This window comes from Mitosporidium daphniae (assembly GCF_000760515.2).
Source record: "Mitosporidium daphniae strain UGP3 chromosome Unknown contig-69, whole genome shotgun sequence".
Classification (NCBI taxonomy): domain Eukaryota; kingdom Fungi; phylum Microsporidia; genus Mitosporidium; species Mitosporidium daphniae.
Genome location: NW_013546155.1, coordinates 1 through 26,444, shown reverse-complemented (window position 1 = coordinate 26,444; position 26,444 = coordinate 1). Strand labels below are relative to the sequence as shown.

The 26,444-nt window shown below is 44.7% G+C and overlaps 16 protein-coding genes across 16 annotated transcripts; 6 read left to right on the top strand and 10 right to left on the bottom strand.

The window, feature by feature from the left end:
• On the top strand, positions 1–1,772 carry DI09_69p160 (uncharacterized protein; the record flags this gene model as incomplete). Its single annotated transcript, XM_013381465.1, has 1 exon — positions 1–1,772. A coding segment is annotated over one exon (1,772 nt), but the record flags the coding sequence as incomplete, so codon positions are not given.
• Positions 1,773–2,090: 318 nt separating this feature from the next.
• On the bottom strand, positions 2,091–3,113 carry DI09_69p150 (putative type 2 GTP cyclohydrolase 1; the record flags this gene model as incomplete). The annotated part of the gene is made up of 4 exons (XM_013381464.1): positions 2,091–2,353; positions 2,383–2,466; positions 2,488–2,698; positions 2,739–3,113. The coding sequence occupies 4 exons, from the start codon at positions 3,111–3,113 to the stop codon at positions 2,091–2,093; spliced, it is 933 nt and encodes a 310-aa protein (XP_013236918.1).
• Positions 3,114–3,242: 129 nt separating this feature from the next.
• Positions 3,243–4,610, bottom strand: DI09_69p140 (alpha-beta tubulin; the record flags this gene model as incomplete). The annotated part of the gene is made up of 2 exons (XM_013381463.1): positions 3,243–4,010; positions 4,089–4,610. The coding sequence occupies 2 exons, from the start codon at positions 4,608–4,610 to the stop codon at positions 3,243–3,245; spliced, it is 1,290 nt and encodes a 429-aa protein (XP_013236917.1).
• A 592-nt stretch (positions 4,611–5,202) lies between these two features.
• Positions 5,203–5,457, bottom strand: DI09_69p130 (uncharacterized protein; the record flags this gene model as incomplete). Its single annotated transcript, XM_013381462.1, has 1 exon — positions 5,203–5,457. One exon carries the CDS (start codon positions 5,455–5,457, stop codon positions 5,203–5,205), a length of 255 nt encoding a protein of 84 aa, XP_013236916.1.
• A 45-nt stretch (positions 5,458–5,502) lies between these two features.
• On the top strand, positions 5,503–5,945 carry DI09_69p120 (putative RNA polymerase II transcriptional protein; the record flags this gene model as incomplete). The annotated part of the gene is made up of 2 exons (XM_013381461.1): positions 5,503–5,643; positions 5,730–5,945. The coding sequence occupies 2 exons, from the start codon at positions 5,503–5,505 to the stop codon at positions 5,943–5,945; spliced, it is 357 nt and encodes a 118-aa protein (XP_013236915.1).
• A 109-nt stretch (positions 5,946–6,054) lies between these two features.
• DI09_69p110 (uncharacterized protein) lies at positions 6,055–6,422 on the top strand (the record flags this gene model as incomplete). The annotated part of the gene is made up of 2 exons (XM_013381460.1): positions 6,055–6,185; positions 6,236–6,422. 2 exons carry the CDS (start codon positions 6,055–6,057, stop codon positions 6,420–6,422), a joined length of 318 nt encoding a protein of 105 aa, XP_013236914.1.
• Positions 6,423–6,716: 294 nt separating this feature from the next.
• On the top strand, positions 6,717–11,168 carry DI09_69p100 (uncharacterized protein; the record flags this gene model as incomplete). The annotated part of the gene is made up of 1 exon (XM_013381459.1): positions 6,717–11,168. The coding sequence occupies one exon, from the start codon at positions 6,717–6,719 to the stop codon at positions 11,166–11,168; it is 4,452 nt and encodes a 1,483-aa protein (XP_013236913.1).
• A 91-nt stretch (positions 11,169–11,259) lies between these two features.
• On the bottom strand, positions 11,260–12,270 carry DI09_69p90 (uncharacterized protein; the record flags this gene model as incomplete). Its single annotated transcript, XM_013381474.1, has 2 exons — positions 11,260–12,125; positions 12,162–12,270. 2 exons carry the CDS (start codon positions 12,268–12,270, stop codon positions 11,260–11,262), a joined length of 975 nt encoding a protein of 324 aa, XP_013236928.1.
• Positions 12,271–12,549: 279 nt separating this feature from the next.
• DI09_69p80 (uncharacterized protein) lies at positions 12,550–15,226 on the bottom strand (the record flags this gene model as incomplete). The annotated part of the gene is made up of 3 exons (XM_013381473.1): positions 12,550–12,783; positions 12,835–13,098; positions 13,166–15,226. The coding sequence occupies 3 exons, from the start codon at positions 15,224–15,226 to the stop codon at positions 12,550–12,552; spliced, it is 2,559 nt and encodes an 852-aa protein (XP_013236927.1).
• A 296-nt stretch (positions 15,227–15,522) lies between these two features.
• Positions 15,523–16,257, bottom strand: DI09_69p70 (uncharacterized protein; the record flags this gene model as incomplete). Its single annotated transcript, XM_013381472.1, has 2 exons — positions 15,523–15,954; positions 16,015–16,257. 2 exons carry the CDS (start codon positions 16,255–16,257, stop codon positions 15,523–15,525), a joined length of 675 nt encoding a protein of 224 aa, XP_013236926.1.
• Positions 16,258–16,333: 76 nt separating this feature from the next.
• On the top strand, positions 16,334–16,780 carry DI09_69p60 (uncharacterized protein; the record flags this gene model as incomplete). The annotated part of the gene is made up of 1 exon (XM_013381471.1): positions 16,334–16,780. One exon carries the CDS (start codon positions 16,334–16,336, stop codon positions 16,778–16,780), a length of 447 nt encoding a protein of 148 aa, XP_013236925.1.
• Positions 16,781–16,831: 51 nt separating this feature from the next.
• Positions 16,832–19,531, bottom strand: DI09_69p50 (subunit A of eukaryotic translation initiation factor 3; the record flags this gene model as incomplete). Its single annotated transcript, XM_013381470.1, has 1 exon — positions 16,832–19,531. One exon carries the CDS (start codon positions 19,529–19,531, stop codon positions 16,832–16,834), a length of 2,700 nt encoding a protein of 899 aa, XP_013236924.1.
• A 102-nt stretch (positions 19,532–19,633) lies between these two features.
• Positions 19,634–20,037, bottom strand: DI09_69p40 (uncharacterized protein; the record flags this gene model as incomplete). Its single annotated transcript, XM_013381469.1, has 2 exons — positions 19,634–19,909; positions 20,023–20,037. The coding sequence occupies 2 exons, from the start codon at positions 20,035–20,037 to the stop codon at positions 19,634–19,636; spliced, it is 291 nt and encodes a 96-aa protein (XP_013236923.1).
• A 544-nt stretch (positions 20,038–20,581) lies between these two features.
• On the bottom strand, positions 20,582–21,955 carry DI09_69p30 (uncharacterized protein; the record flags this gene model as incomplete). The annotated part of the gene is made up of 1 exon (XM_013381468.1): positions 20,582–21,955. One exon carries the CDS (start codon positions 21,953–21,955, stop codon positions 20,582–20,584), a length of 1,374 nt encoding a protein of 457 aa, XP_013236922.1.
• A 2,975-nt stretch (positions 21,956–24,930) lies between these two features.
• DI09_69p20 (uncharacterized protein) lies at positions 24,931–26,113 on the top strand (the record flags this gene model as incomplete). Its single annotated transcript, XM_013381467.1, has 4 exons — positions 24,931–25,086; positions 25,111–25,305; positions 25,329–25,533; positions 25,560–26,113. The coding sequence occupies 4 exons, from the start codon at positions 24,931–24,933 to the stop codon at positions 26,111–26,113; spliced, it is 1,110 nt and encodes a 369-aa protein (XP_013236921.1).
• Positions 26,114–26,181: 68 nt separating this feature from the next.
• Positions 26,182–26,444, bottom strand: DI09_69p10 (carnitine acyltransferase; the record flags this gene model as incomplete). The annotated part of the gene is made up of 1 exon (XM_013381466.1): positions 26,182–26,444. A coding segment is annotated over one exon (263 nt), but the record flags the coding sequence as incomplete, so codon positions are not given.

Below are 26,444 nucleotides of genomic sequence, written 5' to 3'. Positions count from 1 at the left end.
CCGGCTTGCCTTCATACCAAACGGGAGGCACCGTTCATTTAGTCGTTAACAACCAAATTGGGTTTACAACGGATCCAACACTTTCGCGCTCAACACCTTACTGCACAGATATCTCCAAGTGCATATCGGCCCCCATTCTGCATGTGAACGCGGATGACGTCGAGGCAGTCGTGTTCGCCTGTACTTTTGCAGCTGAATACAGAAGTGCTTGGAAAAAAGACATCGTCATTGACATTGTTGGGTATCGCAGATATGGTCACAATGAATTTGATGAGCCTTCTTTTACGCAACCCAAAATGTATCAATCGATTTCCAAGAAAAAGCGCGCTGCAGATCAATATTCTGCGCTCCCTTTTTTTGAAAAGTCAACTACAGATGCCCTTAAAGCCTCCATTTGGTCCAACCTTGAAAATTCATTTGACCAGGCAAAAAATTATATCCCAAAAGTTAACGAATGGCTTTCTTCGTCGTGGCTGGGCTTTAAATCGCCAAAGGAACTTGCTGAAGAGTATATTCCGGATCCGATGACCGGAGCTTCACTGGATAGACTTGGTATGGTGGGAAATTCGGTTTCTAGCTATCCAGATGGGTTCACAATTCACAAGGGATTGGTTAAAATTCTTCAAACCAGAAAACTCGCCATACAATCAGGCTCTGGAATTGATATGCCCACTGCAGAAGCTTTGGCCTTTGGGTCTCTTCTCCTGGAGGGCTTTAACGTAAGGCTCTCTGGGCAAGATGTTGAAAGAGGAACGTTTTCGCAACGACACGCAGTTCTTCACGACCAAAATACGGACAACAAGTACACTCCATTGGGCGTGTTAGATCCAACCACTCAAGGCTCCTTTTCAATAAGCAATTCGCATCTTTCAGAGTATGCCGTTATGGGCTTTGAGCTTGGATATTCGCTAGTGTCTCCCCGAACTCTTGTGCTTTGGGAAGCTCAGTTTGGAGATTTTGCCAACAATGCCCAATGCATCATAGATCAGTTCATCGTTTCTGGGGAACGAAAGTGGCATCAACGCTCAGGCCTTGTTTTGCTTTTGCCCCACGGATATGATGGAAATGGACCCGAACACTCGAGCGCCCGCCCAGAGCGATTTTTGCAGCTTTGTGATGATTTGCCCTCGTTTTTCCCGCCAAGAGCCAAAAACCGTCAACACCAGGACTGTAACATTCAAGTAGTCGTGCCCTCATCGCCTGCAACATATTTTCATGCCATTAGGCGCCAACAGGTCAGGGAATTCAGGAAGCCTCTGATCGTTTTCACGAGCAAGTCACTTCTTAGACATCCTGCCGCCAGAGCCACCCTAGAGGAGCTGGGGCCAAACACCTGCCTCAGGAAGGTAATCGGTGACCTTGAAGCAGAAAAATCTCCTGCATCGGTTAAAAAACTTATATTTTGCTCGGGACAAGTATTCTATTTACTAGAAAAGGCAAGAGCTGATCTGAAAATTAAGCATGTGGCCATTGCTCGAGTTGAGGAAATTTCGCCATTTCCATATCATGATATCCAGGACCAAATCAATGCTTATGGAAAGAAACTCGAAAGTGTCATGTGGGTACAAGAGGAGCCGCTGAATATGGGCTTTTGGAGCTATGTTGAGCCTAGATTGGAAACCGTTTTGGCCCATCCAGACACAAAATGCAGGACAGCTCTCAAAGTTGTTGCAAGACATCCATCTGCAGCCGTCTCTACAGGTTTAAAGCATACCCATATCGTGGAGGAGGAAAAGCTCGTTGAGCAGGCTTTCCAAGACGCTAAAGTTTAGAGGATTTATAAATCGCCATTTCACCCAATATCATCACGATTGTGTGCCACTTTTAACATGGAATAACAAATGCGGCCCCCGCTTGTCACCATGTAGCTGCTTTATAATAATAAAGCGCCGCACATGTGCGAAAAAATTGCCAGAGGCAAGCCTCTGATCCATCTCAAGTTTTGCGTGTCATCCTTGCGCAGGGGCCATGCTAATCTTCTCTGTATTTTTCCAATTTTAGTTTATGTGTCTCATAAGAGAACACAACATCAAATGCTTGAAAATCTATTTATAGCATCTGTCATGCAAATTTTTTTGCTTATGGGAGAGCTAATTTTTAATTTTATAAAGTTGGATTGGATCCCTGTCATATTTTGACACGAAAATTTGAATATCAACTTCCTCGCTCAATGCACTTTCAAGTTTAGGCTTCAGCATTTGCGATAAATAGCCCCTTTCTGTATGCGTGTGCTCAAAAAGCATTACATTGTATCCCTTGGCAGTTGCAGCTAAAACGTCGTGATGGCTCATCTCCCCAGTTATGAGAAGCTCGGTATCGCTGTTGAGCTTTGGTGAAAGAAGAATAGACCCGCCTATGCAGGGTTATTTGCTACAAACAAACCGGATCCAGCACAAACAGCGAGCTTCGAAATCGGCTTTTGTTGGCAAGAATATTTGGCGCTCTTTGCAATCCGAGCTAATTGACCTTAGTTGGTGCAAATCTCACCATATGTTGTTGCAAACCCCTTCATAAGACGGTCTGCAATCTCTTCAAGAGGACTCGGCTCAGCTAGCGTCAAATATCGGCCAGATCCAACTATGTCACCCTGCACGGTTGCCTGTGGTGATGGATTCGGAATTATTGGAGCAAAAGTCCCGTTGCCAATCAACGAACAAATCCAGTCATTAACTATAAAATAAGGACCAAATTGTACTCCCTGCGTGGCAATTGTCAAGCGCCGTGTGTGGGGAAAATACTGAAAGCCCGGATTGTATGCAACGGACAACGAGCTCGTTGATGTGCGAATATCCGCCTTCAAGGGAATCGAGAGTCAGTTTCTTGATGGGCTTGAAAATTGTTGGATGGTAGGCAACAATGACAACCGGATGCGTACCACTGGATTGATGGTGCAGAGCCTCATCAATAATTTCGTGATTCAAATCGATGGTCAAAAGAATTGTCGATTTTTGAGCGGCTGTGACGTCCAATGGTCTGATATTCCATTTCTCGTGACACTCGATCAGAACACCGACATTATCCCAGTCATTCTCGGCAAGAGAGAGGGGCGAGATTTTAGAAAAAGCCTTAACAACCGCACTCAACAAGCGAGAGCGTTTTGGTACCAATGACATTAAACTGCGAAAGAAGAAAAAAATCCGTAAAAGGGCATTTTGATAATTTTGCAGTTAAAGTGGACCCTCTTTAACGGGGCAATTTTGAATATTTATTAGACAATCATGATAGTTGAGACACAATTTGGGCTAATCAGCCTCCTCCATCTGACCTTCCTGATACCCTAGCATGTCATCATCAGCAGTGGCATCTTGATATTGCTGATACTCGGAGACAAGGTCATTCATATTGGACTCTGCTTCAGTAAACTCCATTTCATCCATGCCCTCACTGGTGTACCAGTGAACAAATGCCTTGCGACGGAACATGGCTGTAAACTGCTCAGAAATGCGTTTGAAAAGCTCCTGAATGGCGGTAGAATTTCCGATGAACGTTACCGACATTTTTAGGCCTCTGGGCGGCACATCACAAACGGCCGTCTTGACATTATTTGGGATCCATTCAACGAAATAAGAGGAGTTCTTATTTTGGATATTGAACATATGGTCGTCTACTTCCTTCATCGACACACGGCCTCGGAACATTGCGGCGACGGCCAAATATCGGCCGTGACGCGGATCAGAAGCAGCCATCATGTTTTTCGATTCAAACATCTGCTGCGTCAGTTCTGAAACAGAAGAGGCACGATATTGCATTGCGCCCCTGGCAGTAAGCGGGGCAAAGCCAACCATGAAGAAGTGCAGACGTGGGAATGGTATCATATTAACGGCCAACTTCCTCAAGTCTGCATTGAGCTGCCCTGGAAATCGCAGACAAGTGGTAACGCCAGACATCACCACCGAGACCAAATGATTCAAATCGCCGTAGGAGGGGGTATTCAATTTGAGGGTTCTGGTGCAAATATCATACAAAGCCTCGTTATCGATGCAGAAAGTTTCGTCCGAGTTTTCGACAAGCTGATGGACCGAAAGAGTGGCATTGTATGGCTCAACAATCGCATCGGACACCAAAAAATTAATCATCAGTCAACGTACCTTTGGTGAGGGAACGACAGAAAAGGTGCACATCATTCGGTCTGGAAATTCCTCTCTGATTTTGGAGATAAGAAGGGTTCCAAGACCAGAGCCGGTTCCGCCTCCAATGGAATGTGTGATTTGGAACCCTTGCAGACAATCGCAAGACTCGGCTTCTTTTCTCACAACATCCAAAACCGAGTCAACGAGCTCGGCACCTTCGGTGTAATGCCCCTTAGCCCAGTTGTTTCCCGCTCCGCTTTGTCCGAACACAAAATTATCGGGCCGAAAGAGCCGTCCAAGAGGACCAGCACGGACAGAATCCATTGTCCCTGGCTCAAGGTCAACAAGCACCGCTCGCGGAACATACTTTTTGCCATTGGCTTCATTATAATACACATCGATTCTGTCTAGCTGGATTGGAGAGTCCCCAACATATGCGCCAGAGGGGTCAATTCCGTGTTCGTCGGAGATCACTTCCCAAAATTTGGCGCCAATTTGATTTCCGCACTGGCCGGTTTGGATATGAACAATTTCGCGCATATGTTATCAGTCTAAGCGGTAAGAAAAGCGCCATACCAAAAGGGTGGGAAAACGAGCCGAGATGATCACTTGCTAGAAAATAGTGATTAATGCACCATCTTATATGCCGGATTTTGGAGGGAAAGTGCAAAGTAATTTGCATTGCAATCAATAGGGGGACTGGGTACGATTTTTAAATTAAAAGCAAAATGGGCATCATTTTAAAATGTGGATTCGCCAATTTAGAGTTGTTTCTAAATGTGTACATTTCGCTAGCATGCAATTTATTATCATTGCCATGGCCAACGACGATTCAGTGCCAATTAAATGGCGACCAAATTACAATTTGGCAATCGCAAAATTTAAAGGCTTAAATTTCACAGATTTGTGCAGCAAATGCTTTGTGATGCAATCGATGTGATATGATATGATGTGAGGTGATGTGAGGCGAGGCGAGGCGATGCTCACCTGCCTACATCGACAAATAATGTCTTTTGAAACTCCTCTTCCATTTCAAACACAAAGGACTCGATTGATAGGATTTTTGAGGAAATCAGATCCAGGTCGAATGAGATTGCAGAAATCCGGTCATTGGTTGCCAGGAAGGAATTGACTACCCATTAGATATGAGGTTATCCTTACGCTCGTCGATTTTTTCTGAAATGCTTTGGTCCAAGGAAACCAATTCTTCAAGAATCACCTTGAACTCGGTATCGCCGTCATGATTGGGGGGAGTGGGTGAGGTTAAGACGTCCAAATATTTCTCTGTCAGAACTGCGAATCGATGGAGCGAGTTTGCAACAAAATTTGCGTGCTGGGAAAGCGTTGAATTGGGTCCGATTGTGCCAGTAGGTTCACACGGACCCATCGGTGGATAAATAAAAATTTCAATAAAAATTTTCTATTTTTAAATATGAAGCGACATTGCCCGTCTGGGGATACACAAGTCCAAGCCGCCGAAAAGCATGTCCAGGCAGCGGAAAAAGATATCCAAGAGGATTGTCCCCAAAACATCGTCACTTCTTCTAATAAACTGAATTGTGCAGACGAAATGGTATTTTCAATTCTATTTCCCTTTTAGGTAAAAAAGGACGAAGATGGCTCTTTTTATGTCGAAGTAACAGTATTCGTTTATTTAAGATCTCCCCACAAAGACGGATCTCCCTGCGCTCCTGGAAGGGAAAGCCTCAAGTAGATATCCGTGAATACTACTCAGACTCTCTTGGAGAGACCAAGCCAGGAAGGAAGGGTATTGGCATATCTTCAATGTTAGGTATTTCCTTGAGCCTCGATCAATTTAATGCTCTTGCAAAAGCCATTCCCCGTATTCAGGCCATGATTACCTGTGATAAATAAATCCCTTTTCGTTTCGTTTTGGTTTACTCTGGCTCGGTTCGGTTGGATTTGAGGCAAAATTTAATTGGCACTCAAGTTTAATGATTCGGGAAACTATTTTACAAAGTTTATGTCATCCCCCAAGGTTTCTGGTCCGCCTGGATCAGCTTCCCCGGTTTCGATATCTCAGCTATTACCAGCACAGCTTAACCAGCTTCGGGAGCAACTGGAAAAGGTTTTTTCTGCCTCTCATTTTAGGAAGTGGATCTATTTCAAGCCTCGTATGATAGTCTAAAAATCGCCCTTGATAGATTTGCCTCCTGCAGACAGAGCTTGGATGAGCTTGGTTCGGAAGCACAGGGCGGGGAAATCCTTGTCCCACTTTCCAGCTCTGTTTATGTCCCTGGAAACCTTTCCGACATCAGCAGGGCCACCGTAGATATTGGTGCCGGCTATTATGTCGAAAAGGTATTTTTTGCTGTATCCTCCCAGCTTTAGTCCATCTCTTCAGCCAAAGAGTTTTATAAACGCAAGGAGTCCTTTTTACAAGAACAGCTAAATTCGATCATCCAGAATTTGTCTGCCAAGCAAGACATGCACTCGGGTATTAATATTTTTGTAAATTTTACAGTTATCATTGGAGAGCTTCAAAGAAAAATTGCCCTTAATCGTTCATCTGACTAATATGCCAAATTTAATTAAAATTTAAGCTATTTTATTGGCTGAACCAATGCTTATTATGCCGAATTAGATAACAAGCTACCGATTGGCAAATCGAAATTTTTTTGTTGAATGGCAAAAGATTTTCCCAAAGACAAATCGGAGGCCTTGCGGGGACCTTTGGTCCAGAGGAAGAATGCAAGTCTATGGTCTCAATTCCATTACTCCTGGCTAAAACCTCTGCTGGTCATCAGTCTAGATAGAAGGAGGCTGTACAAAAAACAGGCCCTGCGCAACAAAAAGGAAAAGGCGGTGCTTCCTCTGAGCAAAATTAACCGCAATCTTTTGGAATCCGACATAGGGGACATTCCTCATCCATTTACTTCGAAAGATTCCTGGTTGAGGCTCCAAAAGTCCCGATTTCAGCCGGTGAAAGTCCCTTTAGGTGAAACTATGCCTACAAAAGGCTTTCAAGACGATTCGGTTATTTCGGCTAAATATATTTTCATTTGTCTCGGTAAAATGGTGTACCGAGATTTGGTTTTCAGTGGCATTTTCAAAGCCATCTCAGAAGTTTCTTTGTTAATTATTCCATTGCTGCTTTTTTACTTTTTAAATGCGCTCAGCGGAAATACTCAATTTGTAGTTTTGGCTTTTTCCATCGATTCTCGCCATTTGGCTTATGCTTTGGGCGTTTCTATTTTCATCCTTTCCTCTTTCAGCTCGTATTCGAGCAAACGCTCGGCAGAAATATTGAGGTACACCGGAACTTCTGTGCAAGCTGCGCTTAGCGCAGCAATTTATCGCAAGATTTTCCGGCTTGCCCCACATACCAGATCTTCCCATACCAATGGGCGGATATTCACCCTCATCACTAGCGATGTCAGTCGAATTGATGTTGCTGTTGATCATATTCATGTGGCTTGGTTAGGTCCGCTTCAAATACTCATCATTTCTGGGCTTTTGTTTTGGATACTGGGTCCAGCGGCTGGTGCCGGACTTGCCATGATGATCGGCAGTGTTCCTATCCAATATTTAATTGTCCAGCGGCTTGCAAAGAAGAGAATCCAAGCAATCTCCGCCACTGATTGCAGAGTCAGGTTCGTCGATCAGATGCTGACAGGTATCCGCGTCGTTGTCCTTAACGACTGGGAGGATGCCTTCTGCAAATATGCAGACGACCTTCGCGCAAAAGAACTTTCGGAACAACTGGCACTACACTCACTGATTGCCATGCTGACTACACTCATGAATGCGACGCCAATCATGGCATCTTTGGTTGCTTTTGCAATGGCACTTTTTCTCGCACCGACAGCTTCAACGCTATCGACATCAACCATTTTCGCCGCTATTTCGATGTTTAGTCAGCTTCGGTCAGCGATGGGCACATTTCCGCCGTTTTTAAGCAGGCTGATTGATGCTAAAATTTCTTTAAAACGAATCTCCGAGCTTCTACGCTCGGAGGAGCTTCACCCATCATCAATGGGTCCAATAGAGATGGATACAGCCATTGAGCTGAAAGATTTTTGGGCATCTTGGAGTGGCGTCAAAAATGAAGAGTCTTCAAAGCCTTTTATTTCCACTAAAATTATGAAATCGCTCTCCTCGTTGAGGGATATTACACTTTCAATTCCAACTGGCGCCACGGTCATCCTGATTGGGCCTGTTGGCTCTGGAAAATCATCTCTTCTTCAGGCTATTTTGGGCGAAATTAACATTGTCAGCGGAAGCCTTCACATATCTCCATCACTGATGGACCGCAATACTTTCGGATATTCTCCGCAGCAACCCTGGATTAGCCATGGCTCTCTGAGAGAAAATATTCTTTTTGGGTGTAAATTCAACTCCTCTCGTTACGGGGCCATCCTATCAGCTTGCCAGCTTCGCGAAGACATTAAAAGCTTTCCATTGGGAGACCTGGTTGAGATTGGAGGGGCCACATCTGCCCTTTCTGGCGGTCAGCGGCAAAGGATTTCACTTGCAAGGGCTCTATATTCAAATGCAGAGATCTTGCTACTGGATGATCCCGTCTCTGCACTGGACGCTAAAGTGGCCAAAATTGTCTGGGAAAATGCCATTGTTAAGAGCTCCACGCTTAATAATGGGAAGACAAAGATAATTTCTACGCATGCGCTTCACCTAATTAGGCCGGATAGCTGTGACTGGATCGTCTGCATGGATAAAGGGCGCATCAAGTGGCAGGGTCCGCCAGAAGAATGGTTCGCTTCTCATGCAGAGAGGATGCCCAATAGAATTCCTTTACTTTTGGCCAACGAAAATATCCAGCAGCCTCAAGCGGGAAATACAGCAAGAATTTCAACCGATTGCCCGCATACATCATTCGCAATCAGCTCGATGAAAACAATCCACTCTCTTGAGTCGATTACTTGCCGGCCGCAAGACCCGGAAACACCTAAAGAACCCTTCATGGAGGCCCCAATCCAAGAAACGGAGTCCATTTTTGCTGATGAGCTCCGAGAGCTTGAAACCTTTGAAGAAGGCCCACGAAAAGGGCACCGTTTCCCCCTAAAAGAAGATAAAAGTGAATTTGACGAAGAGAAAATTCCCTCTATTAGTTCACTTCCCCTGTCAATTTATGTACGCTTTCTCGATCGTTTTGGATGGGTTCTATTTGTATTGACCCTTTTCTTCTTAGTGCTGGTAAATTTCTCCAGAATTTCCACAGAGAGAATGCTTGCTCAGATTGGCGAAAGCAGTCTTAAGGATAGATGGATGATCTGGGCGATGGCATTTGCCTTTGTCACTTCAACAGCTTTCTTTACCCTTTTGGTGTCAGTAGGTGCTTGGAATGCGGCTCGTTCCACATACCGCGACGCTTTTTCAGGCATTCTTATGATGACTCCTCTCGCGTTCATCGACAAATTCCCATTCGGGTTTTTGATGAACCGGCTTACCAAAGATACTGAATGTTCAGATTTTGACATCCTCGATGCGGGGCGTGATCTTTTAGGAAAGGCTTGCGCTGTGTTTTCTGTTCTGGTATTGGTGGCATTTACCATGTCTCCATGGATGGCGTTTTTTCTGCCTGTCTTTTTGTTGCTGGCTAACTGGACGCTTTTGCGTCTCTACCACCGACCAATGCTGGACTTGGAGCGCCTGTGCTCGCATGCCCGTTCAGCATATTTGGGGCAGGTTCGAGATACTTTGGGCGGTCTCCCGCTCATCCGTTCCCGAAGTTTCCCAAGCAAGGACAATCAACTAGACATACAAGCCTTGATGTGTCCAAAAGTAATTATGCCGCTCAATATGGGTTTGCCATCCGTACAGGAGCTTTTCATGGAGAAAAATTTTGCTGCAAGTGACTGGCTAGTTGCGCCGACGCTTCTTTTGGCCTCGTTGAGGTCGTGGGCGTCACTCCGCTTTGAGCTTGTAGCAAATTTAAGCGTGGCTGCAACGACGTTTTTCTGTGTATATGAAGGTATTTCACCCGCCCTAGCCGGTCTTGTCATACATCAATTGATGATGCTGGCCAAGTCATTATACACTTCTATAGTTTCATTTGCCGATCTCGAAATCGCCCTGTGCAGTTTCAGACGTCTCTATGAGCTTGGGGATGAATCTAGAGCTTCCGTCAAAGAGATGCCATCATATCCACTTCCAACCACCTTGCCCCCAGGTTTATCCTTCGGGGCCACTTCATTTGTCCTTCATAAAAATGCCGTTCAGCCACATTCATCCCCGCTGTTTCAAAATGATCACTGGCCATATGAAGGCGCCGTTGAGTTTTCAAATGTCACGCTCTCATATCTTCCGGACGGCGGACGTCCTGTGCTTTGTGACATTAACTTTGAAGTGAGGCCTGGCGAACGCCTGGCCATCATCGGCCGCACAGGGTCTGGAAAAAGTACACTAGTGCAGGCCCTCTTTGGACTAATACCGGTTTCGGAAGGCTGTATTAAGATTGATAACGTTGACATCTCGTGCATTCCAGGCTCCATGATTCGCCAACGCTTAGCCATTATTCCCCAAGATCCGGTGATCTTCTATGGACGCACCTTGCGTTTCAATCTCGATCCACTAAACTGCTATTCCGATGAACGGATATGGGCGATGCTAGAGGCATGTGCCATTGGTCCTCATTTGCGAGCAACACTGGTGCCACCCAGTCTGGACACCATACTCAGAGAGGGCTCGGCAATGCTATCGCAGGGACAGTCTCAGTTACTTTGCCTTACCCGGGCACTACTTAAAAACTCGCGCATTTTGGTGCTGGATGAGGCAACCTCCAATGTTGACAAGGCTCTCGATACGCTCATCCAGGAGACCATCCGCCGTGTTTCGGTTCCAACTTTGGCACGCATAGACCAATCGAACCCTAACCTTTCTCCATTTGATATCATTGAGCATCCTGTTACCGTGATCACAATTGCACATCGGCTGCTCTCCATCCTGGATTACGATCGGATCATGGTGCTGCAAGATGGGTTCATTGCGGAACTGGACACGCCTCGCTCGCTGTTTAAAAATCCAGACTCTCTTTTCACCCAGCTCGTCAGGGAACTTGGCCAAGCCGAGTATCAGCATGTTGCCGCTTTACTCGGCGGAGATCCAGGCGAGGCCTGACTGACAAGGCGTATAGATAACAACTCTCCAGCCAATAAATAACACTGGACGTTTACTTTTGACATTCATTCATACTGTACAGGGTGTTGCTTTACATCGACTCTTCTTGCATGCGCTGGAGCATTTGAAACATTTCCGTTTCTGCGGCGGCCCCGGGGTATGCATCGAACTCGGTCGCCATGCGATTTCGCTTTTTATGAAGCAGCAGAATAATGAGGGCTGTCAGAAGAAGAACCGTCCCAGAAGCGGTAAAAATTATAGGTAATGCCAAAATCTTTCCGCCGATAAAAAACGACTGCGACGAGATGAAAATCGATTTTGTACCGCCAAAAGCGCTACCAATCGGGAAGCAGTCTGAAACGAGAAGCGTCAATTCGGATGGGTTACTGTTATCCCCACCAAGTCCGTTGATGATCCCATAAAGCTTGAGAAAAGTTGGAAATGCAGAGACACGCATCCAATTCATCAGATGCTCATCGCCAGTGATCCAATCTGGCGATGGCGGCCATAAATTACCTTGAGCCTGAGCCCAGGAGGGCGGTGGGAGGGTAGCATTTGCTCCATATGCCGTGGCTCTGTAGAGCGCATCTACATCCGATGGCCAGGCAATACCACTTTGAGTGAAAGAGACCCCAGTCGGGAGACCATCGGCAGCAAATGTGTCATTGAAGCGCGAGTCCGAAATCAGTCCGCAAGGATAAAATGGAACGCTACCTTCCTTGATTATTGGGCTGCAGTCACCAAGATCGGAGACACCCAGGGCAGCGCCTTGAAGCTGGGAGCGATCAATACTGGTGACGTATTGTACCGAGCTTTGGTAGTAGTTTGTTAGCCGATAATAAAGAAAGAGGCGGCGGTGGTCCTGCGGCAGCGGCAACTGCAGCTTGCATGTCGGGCATCGTGATGTTCCGGGAGCCGGAGCCTCAGAGCTGCTCCCGCATCCTGTATACCGAAGCTCTGCCTCGAAAACCTGAAATTACTACAAAGTAGTACCATAGACTGTTCTATCCAGAGCAAAATAGCAGGTATGAGCAGCGATGCTGCAGCACCAAAAGTCAATAGCAAGAAAAGACGAAACGAAAGATACGGTCTGTAAGCCCATGTTTTCTGCTGAACTATGGTGCTGCGGACAAGCAGCCGATTTGTCACGCGCGCAAATCGGGATCGTGGCGCGCTCTCGTCAGTGGCAATCATTTAATCTCAGCTAGGGTTTGTGGCTATTTTAATTCGTACTGCAGATTTTATGACTGGCCGTGGGTCGATGTCGGTAAATTAGGGTTAAGATAGCAGGTTACAATTGCGAATACTCTCATCTAATGGGACGAATATCAGCAACCAGGCAAATAAAACTTGTAAATACAAAGCGCCATTTATTGAGGCTCTAGAGACGGCGGCTGCGGGCGAGGGCACCCTGTGCCAGAGTGGCAAAGGAACGACCCTCACGAGCTAAAAATGAATGGCCTTCACGAGGGATGGTATGCTGGTTTCGGCGGGCCCCCAATGACTTTATTGGTGCCCCTTTAAAAAAGAGCGCAAGTTGGTGCGCCAAAGCTTCCCGTTTTGCCTGCAACCGTTCGATGCGGGAAATAGCTTTGCGAATAAGGTCTTCTCGCCTCTGAATAGTGCGCGTTTGCTGCTCGACCTAGAGATGAAAAAAAAGACTCACCTTGAGTGAAAGAGTCTGTATACGAGCATCGGCAGCCTCTAGTTGCATCTCCAGCTGCGAATTCGATGCATGTTTTGGCGGGTCTACTTGAAGGCTTTTTTGGGCTTCAAATTGTGCTTGTAACCGTTGCTTCTCCAGTATCAGTTCTTCAAGTTGGACGTGCTCACGATTGGCCACCATGCGCTGGTCTGCGAGCGCAAGGTCTGCTGCGCGGAGTCGCTCCATTAGCTCGAGGTTCTCGCTACGCACAAGTTTAAGCGCTTCCTAAAAATGAGCCGATCCCAATCCCTACCTGTAAGTGATCAAGGTGAGCCGCAGTTCCAGCGCTTACAGCCGTCTCTCCATGAATGGCGGTACCACCCAGGCGCTGTGAGAGCCCCGCAACTATGGCATCAATGACGGGTCCAAGACTGGAGTCCGTGGTACCATTGTGATCAGCAGCTGGATTGTGGCGATCCTCACCACTTTTAGCTTGGGAATCCAGGGCAGCACGGAGTGCGCGTAATTCTGCGGCGAAACGCTCGCGTTCCTGGGCCATGGTACGCTCATAGCGTTCAATAGTCGCGCGCTCACGCAAAAGCTCCAGTTCACAATCGCGCAGCTTTTCCATGGATCGTGTCAACTGAGCAGAAAAACCGCTCTGCAATCTTGCACGTTCGGCTTCCGTTTCTGCCTTGAAGCGAGTCAATGAAGCGGTTTCTGCCTCTGTCCTGTGGCGCAGCGCCTGAAGCTCTTCGCGTAATGAGTCGCGCTCAGCAGTCAAGGCGGCCGTAGCTGCGCTTTCTGTAGAGCGCTCACGCGAATATGCACCCAGAAAATGCGACGCTTCTTCACGAATGGCGTGCAATTCGGAACTAAGACGCTGGACCTCAGCCTCAGCGATACGACGTTCACGCAATGCCTCCTCGCGAACCCTTTCGCTTTGCGCGTAAGAACGAGCTGCATCACCAAGTGCGCGAGTGGCTTCACTAAGTTGCTTCTCAAGAAGATTGCGATCGCAACTTTTGTCTGAAGTAAATGCATCACGCTGGATACATATCACCTCTCGTTCTGCACGTAAAGATTCTTGTGCCATTCGAAGGGCGTCTCTCTCAGATCGCAATGTTTCTTTTTCGTTGGTAAGTTCTTGCTGATGCGCCAGAATGGTCTGTTGCAGCTCTGTACGAGTACGGTCCAGCTGTGCCCGCGTGAAGTCCAACTCGCCACTTGTGCGCTGAAGCTCTATCTCTAGAGTCCTCAGTTGGCGTCGAACATTTGGATGTGAATTAACCGCCTCTTCGATCGTTCGCGCGCGTTGAGAACGCTCTTCTTCAAGCTCTGCAGAAAGATGGGCGAGCTCCTGTTGCTGGCCGGTGGAAAGCTGTTGTAACTGGGTACGAAGACGAGAGACCTCAGCCTCTTGAGCATTATTTTTCTCGGCGGCCCGTTCCAGCAATTGCTGGGCTTCATGTCGTTGCTCAGCCAGCGTGCGTTCTAGTGCGGCAGCTTTGAGCTCAGCTCCGTTTGCTCTCCCCAACAGTTCCTCAATCTCTGCTTGTGCTAGAAAGCGCTGATGTTGTGCCTCACGCGTACGGACGGACACTTCTGTGCGAAGTTGCTCTATTTCGTGGTTGTTGCGCTGAGCGGCCTCTTTATGTGCAATGCGCTCTGCCTCTAAGGCTGCCAACGCCGTATCCCGTGCCCGAATTGCTGTTTCTCCTTCAGCTGCCAGCTTTGACCCTTCTTTGGATAATATTGAGTGTTCTTTGGTCAACATCGACTTTTCTTGGGCAAGGGCGGATCTTTCCTGAGCCAGAGTAGAAAATTTTTGGGTAAGCGTCAAGTTTTCATGGGTTAGTGCTGAATTTTCCATCGCCAATGACTCGTTCCGACGAGTGAGGGCAGCTAGTTCTTGACTTTGGGCATCTAGTTTTTGGTTCTGTGTTTCAAGCTGTTGGTGCAAAGGTTCCGCAGGCTGAGCAAAGCGACGTAATCGCTCTTCCAAGTGATAGATCTTGAGCTTCAAGGCAAAAATTTCGCGCTTTGAAGCATCTAGTGCCCGGTCCTGCTCCTTGAGAAGGCCACCATTAGCGGTTATGGGTTGCTCTGGAGTTGTGCCTGATGGTAGGATCAGCGAAATCTCGGCTTCGTCAGAAAGCAGTGCACTTTCCATATTTTTTTCGGCAAATGGCAATGGAACTGTCGTTAACTGCGGTGGCATATCCACATCTCCCATAGCGATGGAGGTAATTGAAGAAGCGTCGTCCAGGAAGCTCAAGTCAGCGCCATTGATAAGAGCACTTGGCGCTTGGCGCTGTCGCGTTGGCGTTCGCTTAGCAAGTGGAACCCGACGTCCAATGGCAGTAGAAAGAAAATGAGAGTTGTCCCGGTCAGTGGGTGCAGGGATCATCATCATTGGTGGCGGGAATTGGCTCAAATTGTTCTTTAAAATTAATGATTGCAACCTAATTTACATTTAGGGTTAGATTATCTCCTGCAATTTGGCTAACATTTCATCCTGGGCTCTTGCATCATGGTGGTACCATGGTAAATGGCAACAGCGCGCTGGCGCAATTGTAATTTGTAAATTTTAGTGTGGAACCTGCTCCACCTCCACTTAGATCTCCGTTTACATTTGCATGCATTAAACCCTTGCATGCTACAGCATCTTTGGAATTGGCGCTATTTATTTGACTCTGAATACGTTAATTAGGATGCTTCCCGGTTGCGCTGCGAGGCGCGCTTTTCTGTTTGTGCTTTGAAGCCCGTCTTGATTGCTGATACGGAACGCGTCGAGCCACAGGCTTCGCACTGCTGGAAGAAGAGCCGGTGCTCCCGTTTCAGGATGGTATTGGGCGACTTGCATGTCTTGCATGTCACATATTCCATAATGTAGTGCTTGAGTACGTTTTCAATCTGCTTTTGTTGGAAACGGCCCTTGATGATCAACTGTTGCTTGGCATCTGTGGAGCCTGTCGTGCCAAGCTCAGAAAAAAGAAACATAGTCACATGCTCCTGGGGGCGATTCATTCGCTTGCAGATCTCGGCAAGATTAGCAAAAAGGGTTTTTTTGTTTCCTTCACGGTGGATGCTCGGAGGGACGATGGAATACTTTTTCCTATCGCCTGACAGCTCAGGATTCTGCTCGCGTAGGATGGTGAATATCCGGCTAAGTAGCTAGAAATTTAAAGTGCGGCTTACCTTTGCATATTTTGCATCCCGCTCTTGGGCTACCGACGCTACGTCTGCAGCCATGGGGGCATGCGTATTTTTCTGGCCAAGCGGGTCCGATGACATAAGATGGTCCTCTTGCATCTCGGCAGGCATGGCCTTCTTTGGCTTTGATTTTTTCTTTGCGCACATCAACGAGGCCTTGAACTCGTCAACGTCTGCGTCGGCACCAGGTGGCAGTGTGGAGCGCATATCGGCAGGGAGGCTCTCCATGAAAACTGAAATTTACGGTTTAAAAATTTGAAATAAATTTTACTCAAAACAATTGAAATGCAAATGCGATTTTAAAATGGCAAGGAAACAGCCTGCCGCACAATCAAGAGCCTCCTCAAGATCCGCATCGACGTCGGCAAGATCGTCATCAGCGCCGGCCGCAAGGCCAGCATCTGCACCGGTCCCAGCCCCAAAGCCTGCGGCAGCCTCTGCAGCCATGGCATCCCAGCCCGCGCAGGGCTTTCTGGCGCGCGTTGCCGAAACAGCTACGGGCGTGGCGGTTGGCCATGTTCTTGGCAGGGCACTTAGTGGCGCCGCATCCATGGTCATGGGTAATGGTAGCTCTGTTCCTGCTGAAGAGCCTTTCAAAAGCATCGAAGCAAGCTGCCAGCCACAGCTCGCACAGCTTTTTGCCTGCATGGACCGCAACAAAGAAGGGGATTCCTCCTCTTGTCAATTCTACATGGACTTATTGAGCCAATGCCGCTCGGGCCCTGCAGAAAGCTCCACAGCATCTTTCTAAAGCCCGCTCCGGCATTTGTTTAAAATTAGCTCGCTACATAAACTTGTCAATTTAATAATAATGCTTCTTCTTGTAACCGGTGGTTGATGCACGGGCTGGGGTTGGGATTGAAGAGGGGCTTGATGCACTGCCGATCGAGGATCGCTGCTTTTCAAGCTTGGCTTCAATTTCAGCCTCTCGCGCCCGCTGCATCTCTTGCTGCTTTTGTAAGCGAGCAGCGGCCTCTGCCTCCTGGGCCCGCTTTTTGGAAATATACTCTTCATCTGCCTTTTTCTGAAGCAAAGCTGCGGTGGCCTTTGCAATACGCTCCTCCTTGGCTAAAGAAAGATCCTTGGCCATTTTTTCGGCAACATCGCTAATTGCTGCCGTACGTGCATGTTTTAATGCCTCAAAATAGGAAGAGGCCTCTTCTTGACGCAGAACGGCACTTTTGATTGTGGCCATCTGAAGGGCATGTTTAGCAGCTGCCAAAGCGCGCTTTTTTTCATTAAGAATTACATGACTCTCTTGATCGAGGATGCGTTGGGCCTCATAATCTTTGGTGAGAATGGGTCGCTCCTCTTGGCGCAGAGCGCGCTCAAAATGGTCCATTCTTTTGGCAATGGCGGATACCTTTTTCTCCACCTCTCTTTTTCCTTCAGCCAGCAATTCTGCTTGCACCCTAAGGATCTCCTCGCGAGACATCGATAAAAGTGTGTTTGGATCAATAGTCTTGCCGTAGCCAGAAATTTTCTGAACCACTTGGTCGATAAGCTTCCTCTTTTCCAGCAGTTGAATTTCAAGAAGCTCGTTTTTTTTTCGCTCCTGCTCATGCGCTTCTAATAGTTCGGCTCTTTGGGCACGGAATAACTCCTGTTCTACACTAGCCTTTTCGGCAAGCTCAGCTGCTTCTTTCAGCTCCTTTGCTTTGGACACGGCCTCTGAAGTCTGTTTATTTTGAGCAATGATTTCCTTATTAAGCTGGATCAAATATTGCTCATGCTGAAGGGCAAGGCTAATTTCACGAAGCATCTTGCTCAGGTTTGAGATAGACTCTGGAGTAAACGCCGCGGATCTTAACGGCAGAATTGACGAAATTTGGGCTTCAATCGACCCTAAATTGTTGCTTTCCGGCACAGAATTTTCGTCAAGCGGAGAGGCCAAAGCGGCGTCCGAAAGGTCCACTTTAATGGGCTCAAAAACTGGTGCCAAAATCGAGTCGATATCAAAGACGGGCCTGATGTAAAAGGTGCGAGTGAGATCGTCAATTAATATTTTGAAAGATTGAGAATAGTGCTGAGCCTCTTGCAAAACTGCAATCTCCAAATCAAAGAGAGAGATTTTGGAGAGGAAAATATTTGATGAGATCGTCAAAAGATCATCGAAAGAAATTTGCGGCAAACTGGTGATGATTTTCTCAAAAAGGGACGAAAATATTGTCTTTTGGACAATCGGCATAAACTGAACATAAACCTTTTTCGAGTTGAGCCGAGATAAAGTGGCTAGTAGCTTTTCGCTGATCGCAAACGGAGACTCCGTTTCCGAAGAAGCAGATAAAATCTCGTATAAGACCTTAACATCTGTATCCACATGGTTCCAGTAGTGCAAGGATGAGGCCTCGGAGATCAGTTGATCCCTGGTAGGGATTTTCGAGAGCCCCATCATGGCCGTTATTTTTGAATCTCTAGATAACTGAGATTCCTGGTAGTCCATTGCCGACTCGTTGAGAAGGTCCTTAAACGGCGAATTCGAGGAGATATGAATGGGAACCGAAAGTGCGGATAGGAGCGTGCAGGTGGTCAATTCCTGCAGTTTTGCCTGTGGGACCGTTTCCGATTGCGAGCCAACAAATGACAGATATTTATTCCAAGCGGCTGCAAGAAACAGAGAATTTCCTGACACACGAAAGATTTTCGTCAATGCCTCATAGTAATTGATCATCAGTTGATGGTCCACAATGCCTTTCTTGTTGATGCACAGAAGCTCGTAAATATCTTCGATTGATTTGAATGCCTCCGGCCAAACCTCGAGATGAATCGCCGTATTCAACTGCGTAAACCGGATCTGCATTTGCATAATCATGCTCTCCTGGTTTAGAAGAGATATCCCACTGTGTGACATGCTCGATGGAATGGTCTTTATGATTTGAGACAGGTGGTTTCTCAAAACGTCACAAAGACGACGAAATTCGGATTTCCTGCCATACTTTCCGCAGAATTCAAATGCTTTGGTCGCTACAAAGCGGTAAAACACTTCAAGCTTTGTATTATTTCGCACAATGTCTAAAGAAATTCTATATGCTTCCCAAAGAAAGCGAATTGCTGTAGTGGACGAATCTTCAGAATCTGGTGTGTTGACGAATCCAGAGTCTGCTTCATCTTCACCGTTTAGAATTCTTTCAATAGCCGATTCAGGCGTATCTGAAGAATCAAAATCCTCTACCTCGGATGCAACATGGAGATCACAAGGTACTTTGCTTTCAGCGCTCTCCACAAACTTCAGCATCACCTGCTCGAAGGAGCTAAGGTTAGAGAACAGAGTCTGGTTTCTATATTGCGTGAGCGCCTCTTTTGCATTTTTTCCTTTTTTCATGTTCACCGCAAGTGTTATATACCGAAGCATGATGTTTTCGTAATTTACTTGGTTATATCTGAGGCGCTTGGACATAATCAAGTCATGTAAATTCTGAAATGCAAGCGACGACTGGCCGACAAGGATAAGTTCTTCCACTCTTTTCAACGCATTTTCAGGCTTAAAGGCAATAAACGACATAAATCTAATATCAACGTTCTAACGATAATGGATGAAAATCAAAAAGGGTAAAAGGGACAGGATTTAGGTGCCTGATAACTTTAATTTTTAAACAATTTAATTCTAAAGTTTTACGGTAAGCATTGGATCGGAGGCATACAAGGCCTTCCATTCGCAGATGCCTCCATCCAATATGGAAACTTCACAGTCTATCGATGGATCAGACTCGATTTCCTTTGCAAACATTTCAGAAGCAGAAACTGCACGTTGAAGACTTAGATGACAGTGGAAAACAACCTTTTCGGGCGCAGATTGCTTAACGAGGGCCATCAGCTCTCGAAGTCCATCCTTCTGAAAAGAGGCGTATGGAAAGTTAAAGGACGATCGTATTTTTACATCCTAAAATAAATCACGTAATTTACTGTGTAATCACAATCTCTAACGTCTATAATCAGTGGCTTTGTTTTCAAAGTCGGTGTTTTAATCCATGAGGCAACAATTTGAGAGCTTACTCTTGGAATAGGCATATGAAAAATATAAATTGAACAATCTTTTGTATAGGTAAGCTAATTTATTTAGTTGTTCATTTTAACCCTTTCCATATGTCACTTTGGTCGAGCGGTCTAAGACGTGGCACTCAAGATGCTATCCGAGTAATTGGGCGTGGGTTCAAATCCCACAGGTGACACTTTTTAACTTTTTTAATTTTCCATCTCAGAAATTCATCCTTCGGCCTAGTTTTCCCCTGCAAAGAATCCGGATATTTCAACAGCCTATCTGCATCAACAGAGATTTTCCCATCTCTGCCTTTCATCAGGCAGTTCATCCACTCAAGGGTGGTTAGGATGTGGTTTATGTGGATTCCAGTCTTTTTAGATAAATCTAAATATAAAGTTCAAAAGATTACTTGTCCACGACAATGGCCGATCGTTTTTTGATAGAAGGTAGGCTTTAAGCTCTGAAACTAATACCTCCATCCAATACTTTGAATACGACAAAAAGCCTAAATCTGATAAAGGAGTTTCAGGCCCGCCTATGAGGCCCTCTGCTCTGGTCAAAGTATAACCTAATTTAGAGATATATTTTCCTACTAAAATCAATAAGATATTGTCCGTAGCGCAATCCCTGATATGCTGGGAAAATCACTATGCAGGAGACATTATTGTGGACATCTGCATTTCGTTCCTTTGAAAAATAGCCTACAATTCGCATCGCTCCATGCTGGCGATCATCGGCCGTTTGATATTCTGCCAAAACATAAAACAAGAATGAATTAACATCGTAGTATAAGATTTTATGGTCTAAAAAGCATTTTGCAAGAAGACAAAGGTTTTGGCAATAAAGCTTATGCCTGGAGCCATCTAGCTCAAAAAGCATGAGAAGCCTGCTGCCATCATCAATTGCTTGACGGTGGATCTCCTTACCAGGAGGGCGGTTCAGATGGCATTTTTGCTTATGTCTTTGCGCATTAATGGTAAGACTACAATATTTAAGACACCAAGGACAGATCCATAATGCCGATTTTGGTGCATTGACATATTCGGCTGGAAAGGGAGAGTTATACCAGACATCCATGAAAATGTCGCCAAGAATAATGGAACATAACATAGGCTTAAAAACATCTCTTTTTGGCTCTAAAAAATGCGGCAGTTTTTGTCGGCAAAGTTGGTTCGCTCTGCTATCGTCAATGGTGCTTGGTGGCGCATAAAAGTTTCTGATTTTTTGCTGAATTTCATCGCTGTTGAGAAATAAATTGCCCAACGGTTCCGAGTCAACCTTTTGCCGCTTAACATTGGCAATGGAGGTGTGGAAAATTTCAACATCTCGCTCAGATGGGAAATTATTGTGAAAATCCAAATCAATGCCGAGCTTTCTTTTGCTTTCATTCAATAAATAAAAGATGTTCGTTTTGCCTTCAGCTTCAGAGCAAAGCAAAGTATCGAAATTGGCGTTAAAATCAGTATTGGCAAAAACATGGCCACTAGTGGTAGCTTTTTTTGGATTTGTAATTGATTCAGGTAAGGAAGAAAAATACAGCAAAGGGAGAGGCGAATTTTCGGCTTCTTTGCTAGAGGCTAAAATCTGGTCAACATAAGATTGTGGATCTATTGATACTATATTTTCAACGGGCGAAGCAGAGGTGCAGCAAGAACCTAGCGATGAAAAGGACGAACCTAAAGGCTGCGATGGTGCGGACAATGCCAATGTTTCAACATTTGTTTGAACCTTCCATTTTTTAGACTCATCTGGATTTTCAAGGTAATGGGTAGCAATCGATCCCATCACCCTCTGAATGTTTGATTCAGTCAATGCATTTTTTGTAATCGAAGACAACGGATAGCATGTGTTATTGGATCTATCGGTCGGTATCTCTGATATGTTATTATATAACTTGGGAAAGAGGATACGATGTGTACCATGAGTGGCGATGGATTCTTTGGTCATTTCATGAAGATGACAAATAGGATGATGGTATTTGAATTGGAGGAAATATTCAAAATTTTAATCCACAAGAAAATGGTTTTAAATTGCAAGCACATGCCGGCAAAAGCAGTAAAAATGACCCGTTTTTAAAACTATTTCGGTTGGACGCAATTTCAAGCTATCGGATCCACAAACATGCCCGAGTTGAAGCGAATCGAGAAAACATATGGTTATCATGTGGCAGCATAAAAAAATCGGAAACAGACTTTATGGACACTATCGAGTCAAGCTTGTCACTTATGGCTGTTCAAGCAATTTTATTTTGAACGACTTTCTCATGTAAACTGTAAAGCCAATCAAACCGTCCGGGATCCATAGAGTAACGAAATTGCTCTAAAGATCTATGCGATCAAAGTACACAACCCATCTAATAATCAGCAAGATGATACTTCAATCTTTGGGGTCTGTCTCTTGAAGGGCTAGCAATCGATGGAGCTTTGGCCATTTACAAACTGCCCCGAAGAAATCCTCGAGGTTATCCATGTAAATTGATCGCTTATTTCTATTTTAGCACTTGAATCAATATGATTGATAAAAACCAGACGTTAATGGCGCATAGGGCCTTGCAGGCCACAAATGTTACCAAAAACGTATTAAAATTTGATTTTGAGCCCAACTCGAAGTTGCCTATGAATAATCTTTATAACGACAAATAGAGATCACTTTTGTAACAATGCTATGATAGGCAGGAAAATGAGATATATCCATCTATTAGCGCAAACATTTCTCTCTCGGCCGTCGGCTTACAACAAATACGGCATTTGTAAGTTCAAAGGGGTACGCACCCACCCGGGCCTGGGTAAAGGTCACTTTTAGGTTTGGGTTAGGCAATGCCATCGAAAAGAGTCTCGGGTTCCGAAAATCTAGTGGCCATAACGACCATCAAGAATTTATAGGGCAATTGTACCACCTCCAGGATGACCTAGAGCAGGCGGGTGTCCGATTGATCACGACCGATACGCTTAAATGGCTGTGAACATAAATGACCATACGATCAGGGAAATCCTAAATGTTTTTCGAACGATTCTTTCTTGTGTCAAGCTCCAAAGGCCTTTCAAAGCTTCTGCGATGGCCTCTTTATCTAACGAAACTAAAAAGCGCTAGCGAGCGGTCTGGATGAGAATTGGCTAACTCTAATGCCCATTTTGGAACAAATTTACCTCCCAAATCAGAGGATTCTCGCAATTTTAGCAAAACGGGATATTTACCACAAAAATTATATGTACTTGGGCCAATTTTCTTCTCCAATGCGGCTTACCTCGATTTTTTACATTCGTTAATAGAAACTATCCTTAAAACTGTCTCTTTGCAATATATCTAGCTTTTTTTGTGTACTTGGGATTTTTTAGGACGTCTGAAAATAATGGGGGGGGGGGGTTAATTCAGAGAACAGAGCGTCTACGATATTAATTGGGCCCCAGATGAAAACCTTTAAAAATGTTTGTATGCGATTCAATTTAATGCTTTACCAAGCTGGCGGTTTTTTGGCGGTGTTGTTGAGTCCGAGAGAAATTTTGCTTTTGAGTTGTACTTTTAGCTCGGAGGGAAATTTTTCAAGCTTTTTCAAGAAATTTAATAAACATAACTGCTTCATGTGTTTGGATTTCAGGTGTTCTAATTCATCGACTTGATGATTTTTCTCGAAGTTAATTACGCTCGGTAGGTATTTTTGGATTTCTATAGTTGTATTTCCAATCAAGAAGTTTAACGAAGAAATTGCCAAATTAGTTTGAAACGTGCTGTTCCTAGCTTCTTTAACAATGTTTTCCAGATCATCAATGTCATGAAGATCGACTTCACAAGATTGAAGGTCAAATATACTATTTTTGTTGTTATTTGCAGTAGTGTATTGCACAAAAGTAGTGGGAAGTAAAATCATAAGGATGGGAAATAAAATCGTTTGGATCTCCATTTAAGTATGAAATGGGTTAAAAATCATGCGAGACATATAAACCCTTTTGTACCATAAATTTCACACCAATGCAACATGATGCTAGATAATTACTAAACTGGTCAATTAAATACATAAATTTGAAAATTAAATATCTGAAACCCACAATGTAGGGTTAGAATTAAACTTTGGGCTTGCTATTCTTTATGTCGTAATAAACGTAATCATGGGAGATAGAGTATTTGGTCCCAGGCTAGTCAGTACCGGTATTTGACTGCGGTTCAAAGTCAGAGGTAAAGAGCCATGGATAGATCAGAATCAGAACTAAATTGAACTCGAGGGTGTGGGAAAAATCAGGCTAGATACAAGCTGGCAGCAAGGGAACAAGAAACTTTTCAAACGGATCATCATATTGAAGCAAGTTAATGACGTTATCCAAATGAGTACGGTGGTTTTGACCCCGGATAGTAGTGGCGGCAATAAGATCAAAAGAACTTCCTACCATATCGACCTCTTTAATTTTCAGCTAAAGCATGTTATCTTTCAGTTAGTCAGATGCCTGCTCAAGTCGGATATTTGAGATAAATCGCCCTTTTCTGGTCCTAGAAATGATTCAAACGATCGAAAAAAGCCCTCTTCAAGTTGTTGGAGGGATGCCTTAATGCGTTGCAATTAAAATAAATAATTGAGGCCAATATCAAACATCAGCTTTTTAGATTCTTAATGAGTTTATCTGTGATTTCGATGTCAGACCTTGAAGCAATGCTTTGCATATTTTTTGAATCTACTTTCATGAGTTTGAGAAATTAAATTATAAAACTTAATATTGGTTTTCTTTGAAAGATTCGTCCACTATACCGGATCATTCTCTGTTTGATTGAAAAAATACTAACCAACTGTGAAAGGTTAATAATTATAATAAATATCTTTTTAAAACAGAAACTATGTCTTCCTTAGTATAGTGGTTAGTATATCCGCCTGTCACGCGGGTGACCGGGGTTCGATTCCCCGAGGGAGAGTTTTTGGTTGATTGCAATATTTTTTAATGGAATATTTTGATATTCCTTCAAAGTCATATCATGACATCCCTATTGATGAGTTGTCCTATTTTATTGAATCGAGGTTCAATGTTCCAAAAAGCCAACATGTCCTTGATGTTGTTTTTGATCAAAAAATCGGCCAGTTTTGTACGCAAAGAAAGGTAGTTTTGTTGGTTCTTTTCTAGTTTTTTGAGGCCATTTCGTGCACTTTTTATTTGTCTGACGACCTTCAGCTTGAATGGCTGTGTAAACTTTTAAACATGGCTTTTATTCATTTACCTTCCGAGCTGCCCGGATATTTGCTTTTATCCTTCCATAGACTGCAAAGTACTATTCCTCTTGGATCTTTTATTGAGTTGGTCTCTTTATTTCCGTTTAGGGTTAGTCAATTTTATAATTTTAGGATTCCACTTCCATTTCACATATGCTAAGTGACAAAAAATTATCCTTTTTGAACTTGTCATTTGATCATTCTAGATGGACTAGATATATTTCGTCTGATCAATTTGGTCTCATAGACTCGCTCGACTGGTTTTCACTGGCACTAGACGAGTCGATTCCACATTCCATTATCAACCATTCGTTTTTGCTGGTGCGATACTTTTCTAGTATTTATGATGTAAATTTTACTTAGATTTGAGGAATGTTAATGGCCTTGTTTCTATGTCGAGGTCCCTTGAGAAACTTGCTCAAGTTCACGAACTTGAGGCTTCCTTGCCTTGGAGGATTTTAAATTCATTTATCAGTTTGATGGCCACATATGACAATTGGCTTGGATTGTTTTCCGCTCTAAATCCAACCTACTTTCGTCAACCACATAATGGCATAACCACGGAGCAAAAAGTTCCATCAACATATGCTCTTTACAAGCTAGAAAAAATAATCCCCAAATTTTTGGAAGAAGCTGAGCGCTTTGTCAGGCTTTCCTTTGAAGCGCCTATTCATTACTTTCCCACGTTGGAAGAATCGGTCCATTTAAACGTGTTTGTTGCGTTTCTTTATCACACTGTGCTGGAGGCGAGCCAGAACATCGATCCCTTGCTTTCGTCAAAGTACATGCACTTATTGAAGCAATTGGACATTCCACAAGGTATAACAAATCCGACTTTTATCATGAGTGATTATCGCTTTTTCCACAACGTCCTACAGTCGATGCAATGCGCCAATGACGGCAGCAAATGTAAATAAAACCAAAATCGACCCTAACCCTAACCCTGCCCAAAATTAAATGGTTTACTGCTCTATTATGGGTCAACTCAAAGCGAGGATGAGGGCATGCTAGCAAAGCCATCGCCGCGGATCTTCTTGATCAATTCAGACATTGAAAGCAAAGTTTTGGAAAGGATTTCTTTAAATTTCTCTGTATCGGCATTGAGCGAGGAGCGAGAAGAAACTCCAACGTAAATATGGTCGTCATATATAGAATAGGGCAACCCAAAGCCGTCAGCGACAACCTCACCATAGCCCCAGGCATCATTGTGATCAGCTGTGATTTGGGAAGTGGACAAAACCCATTTTT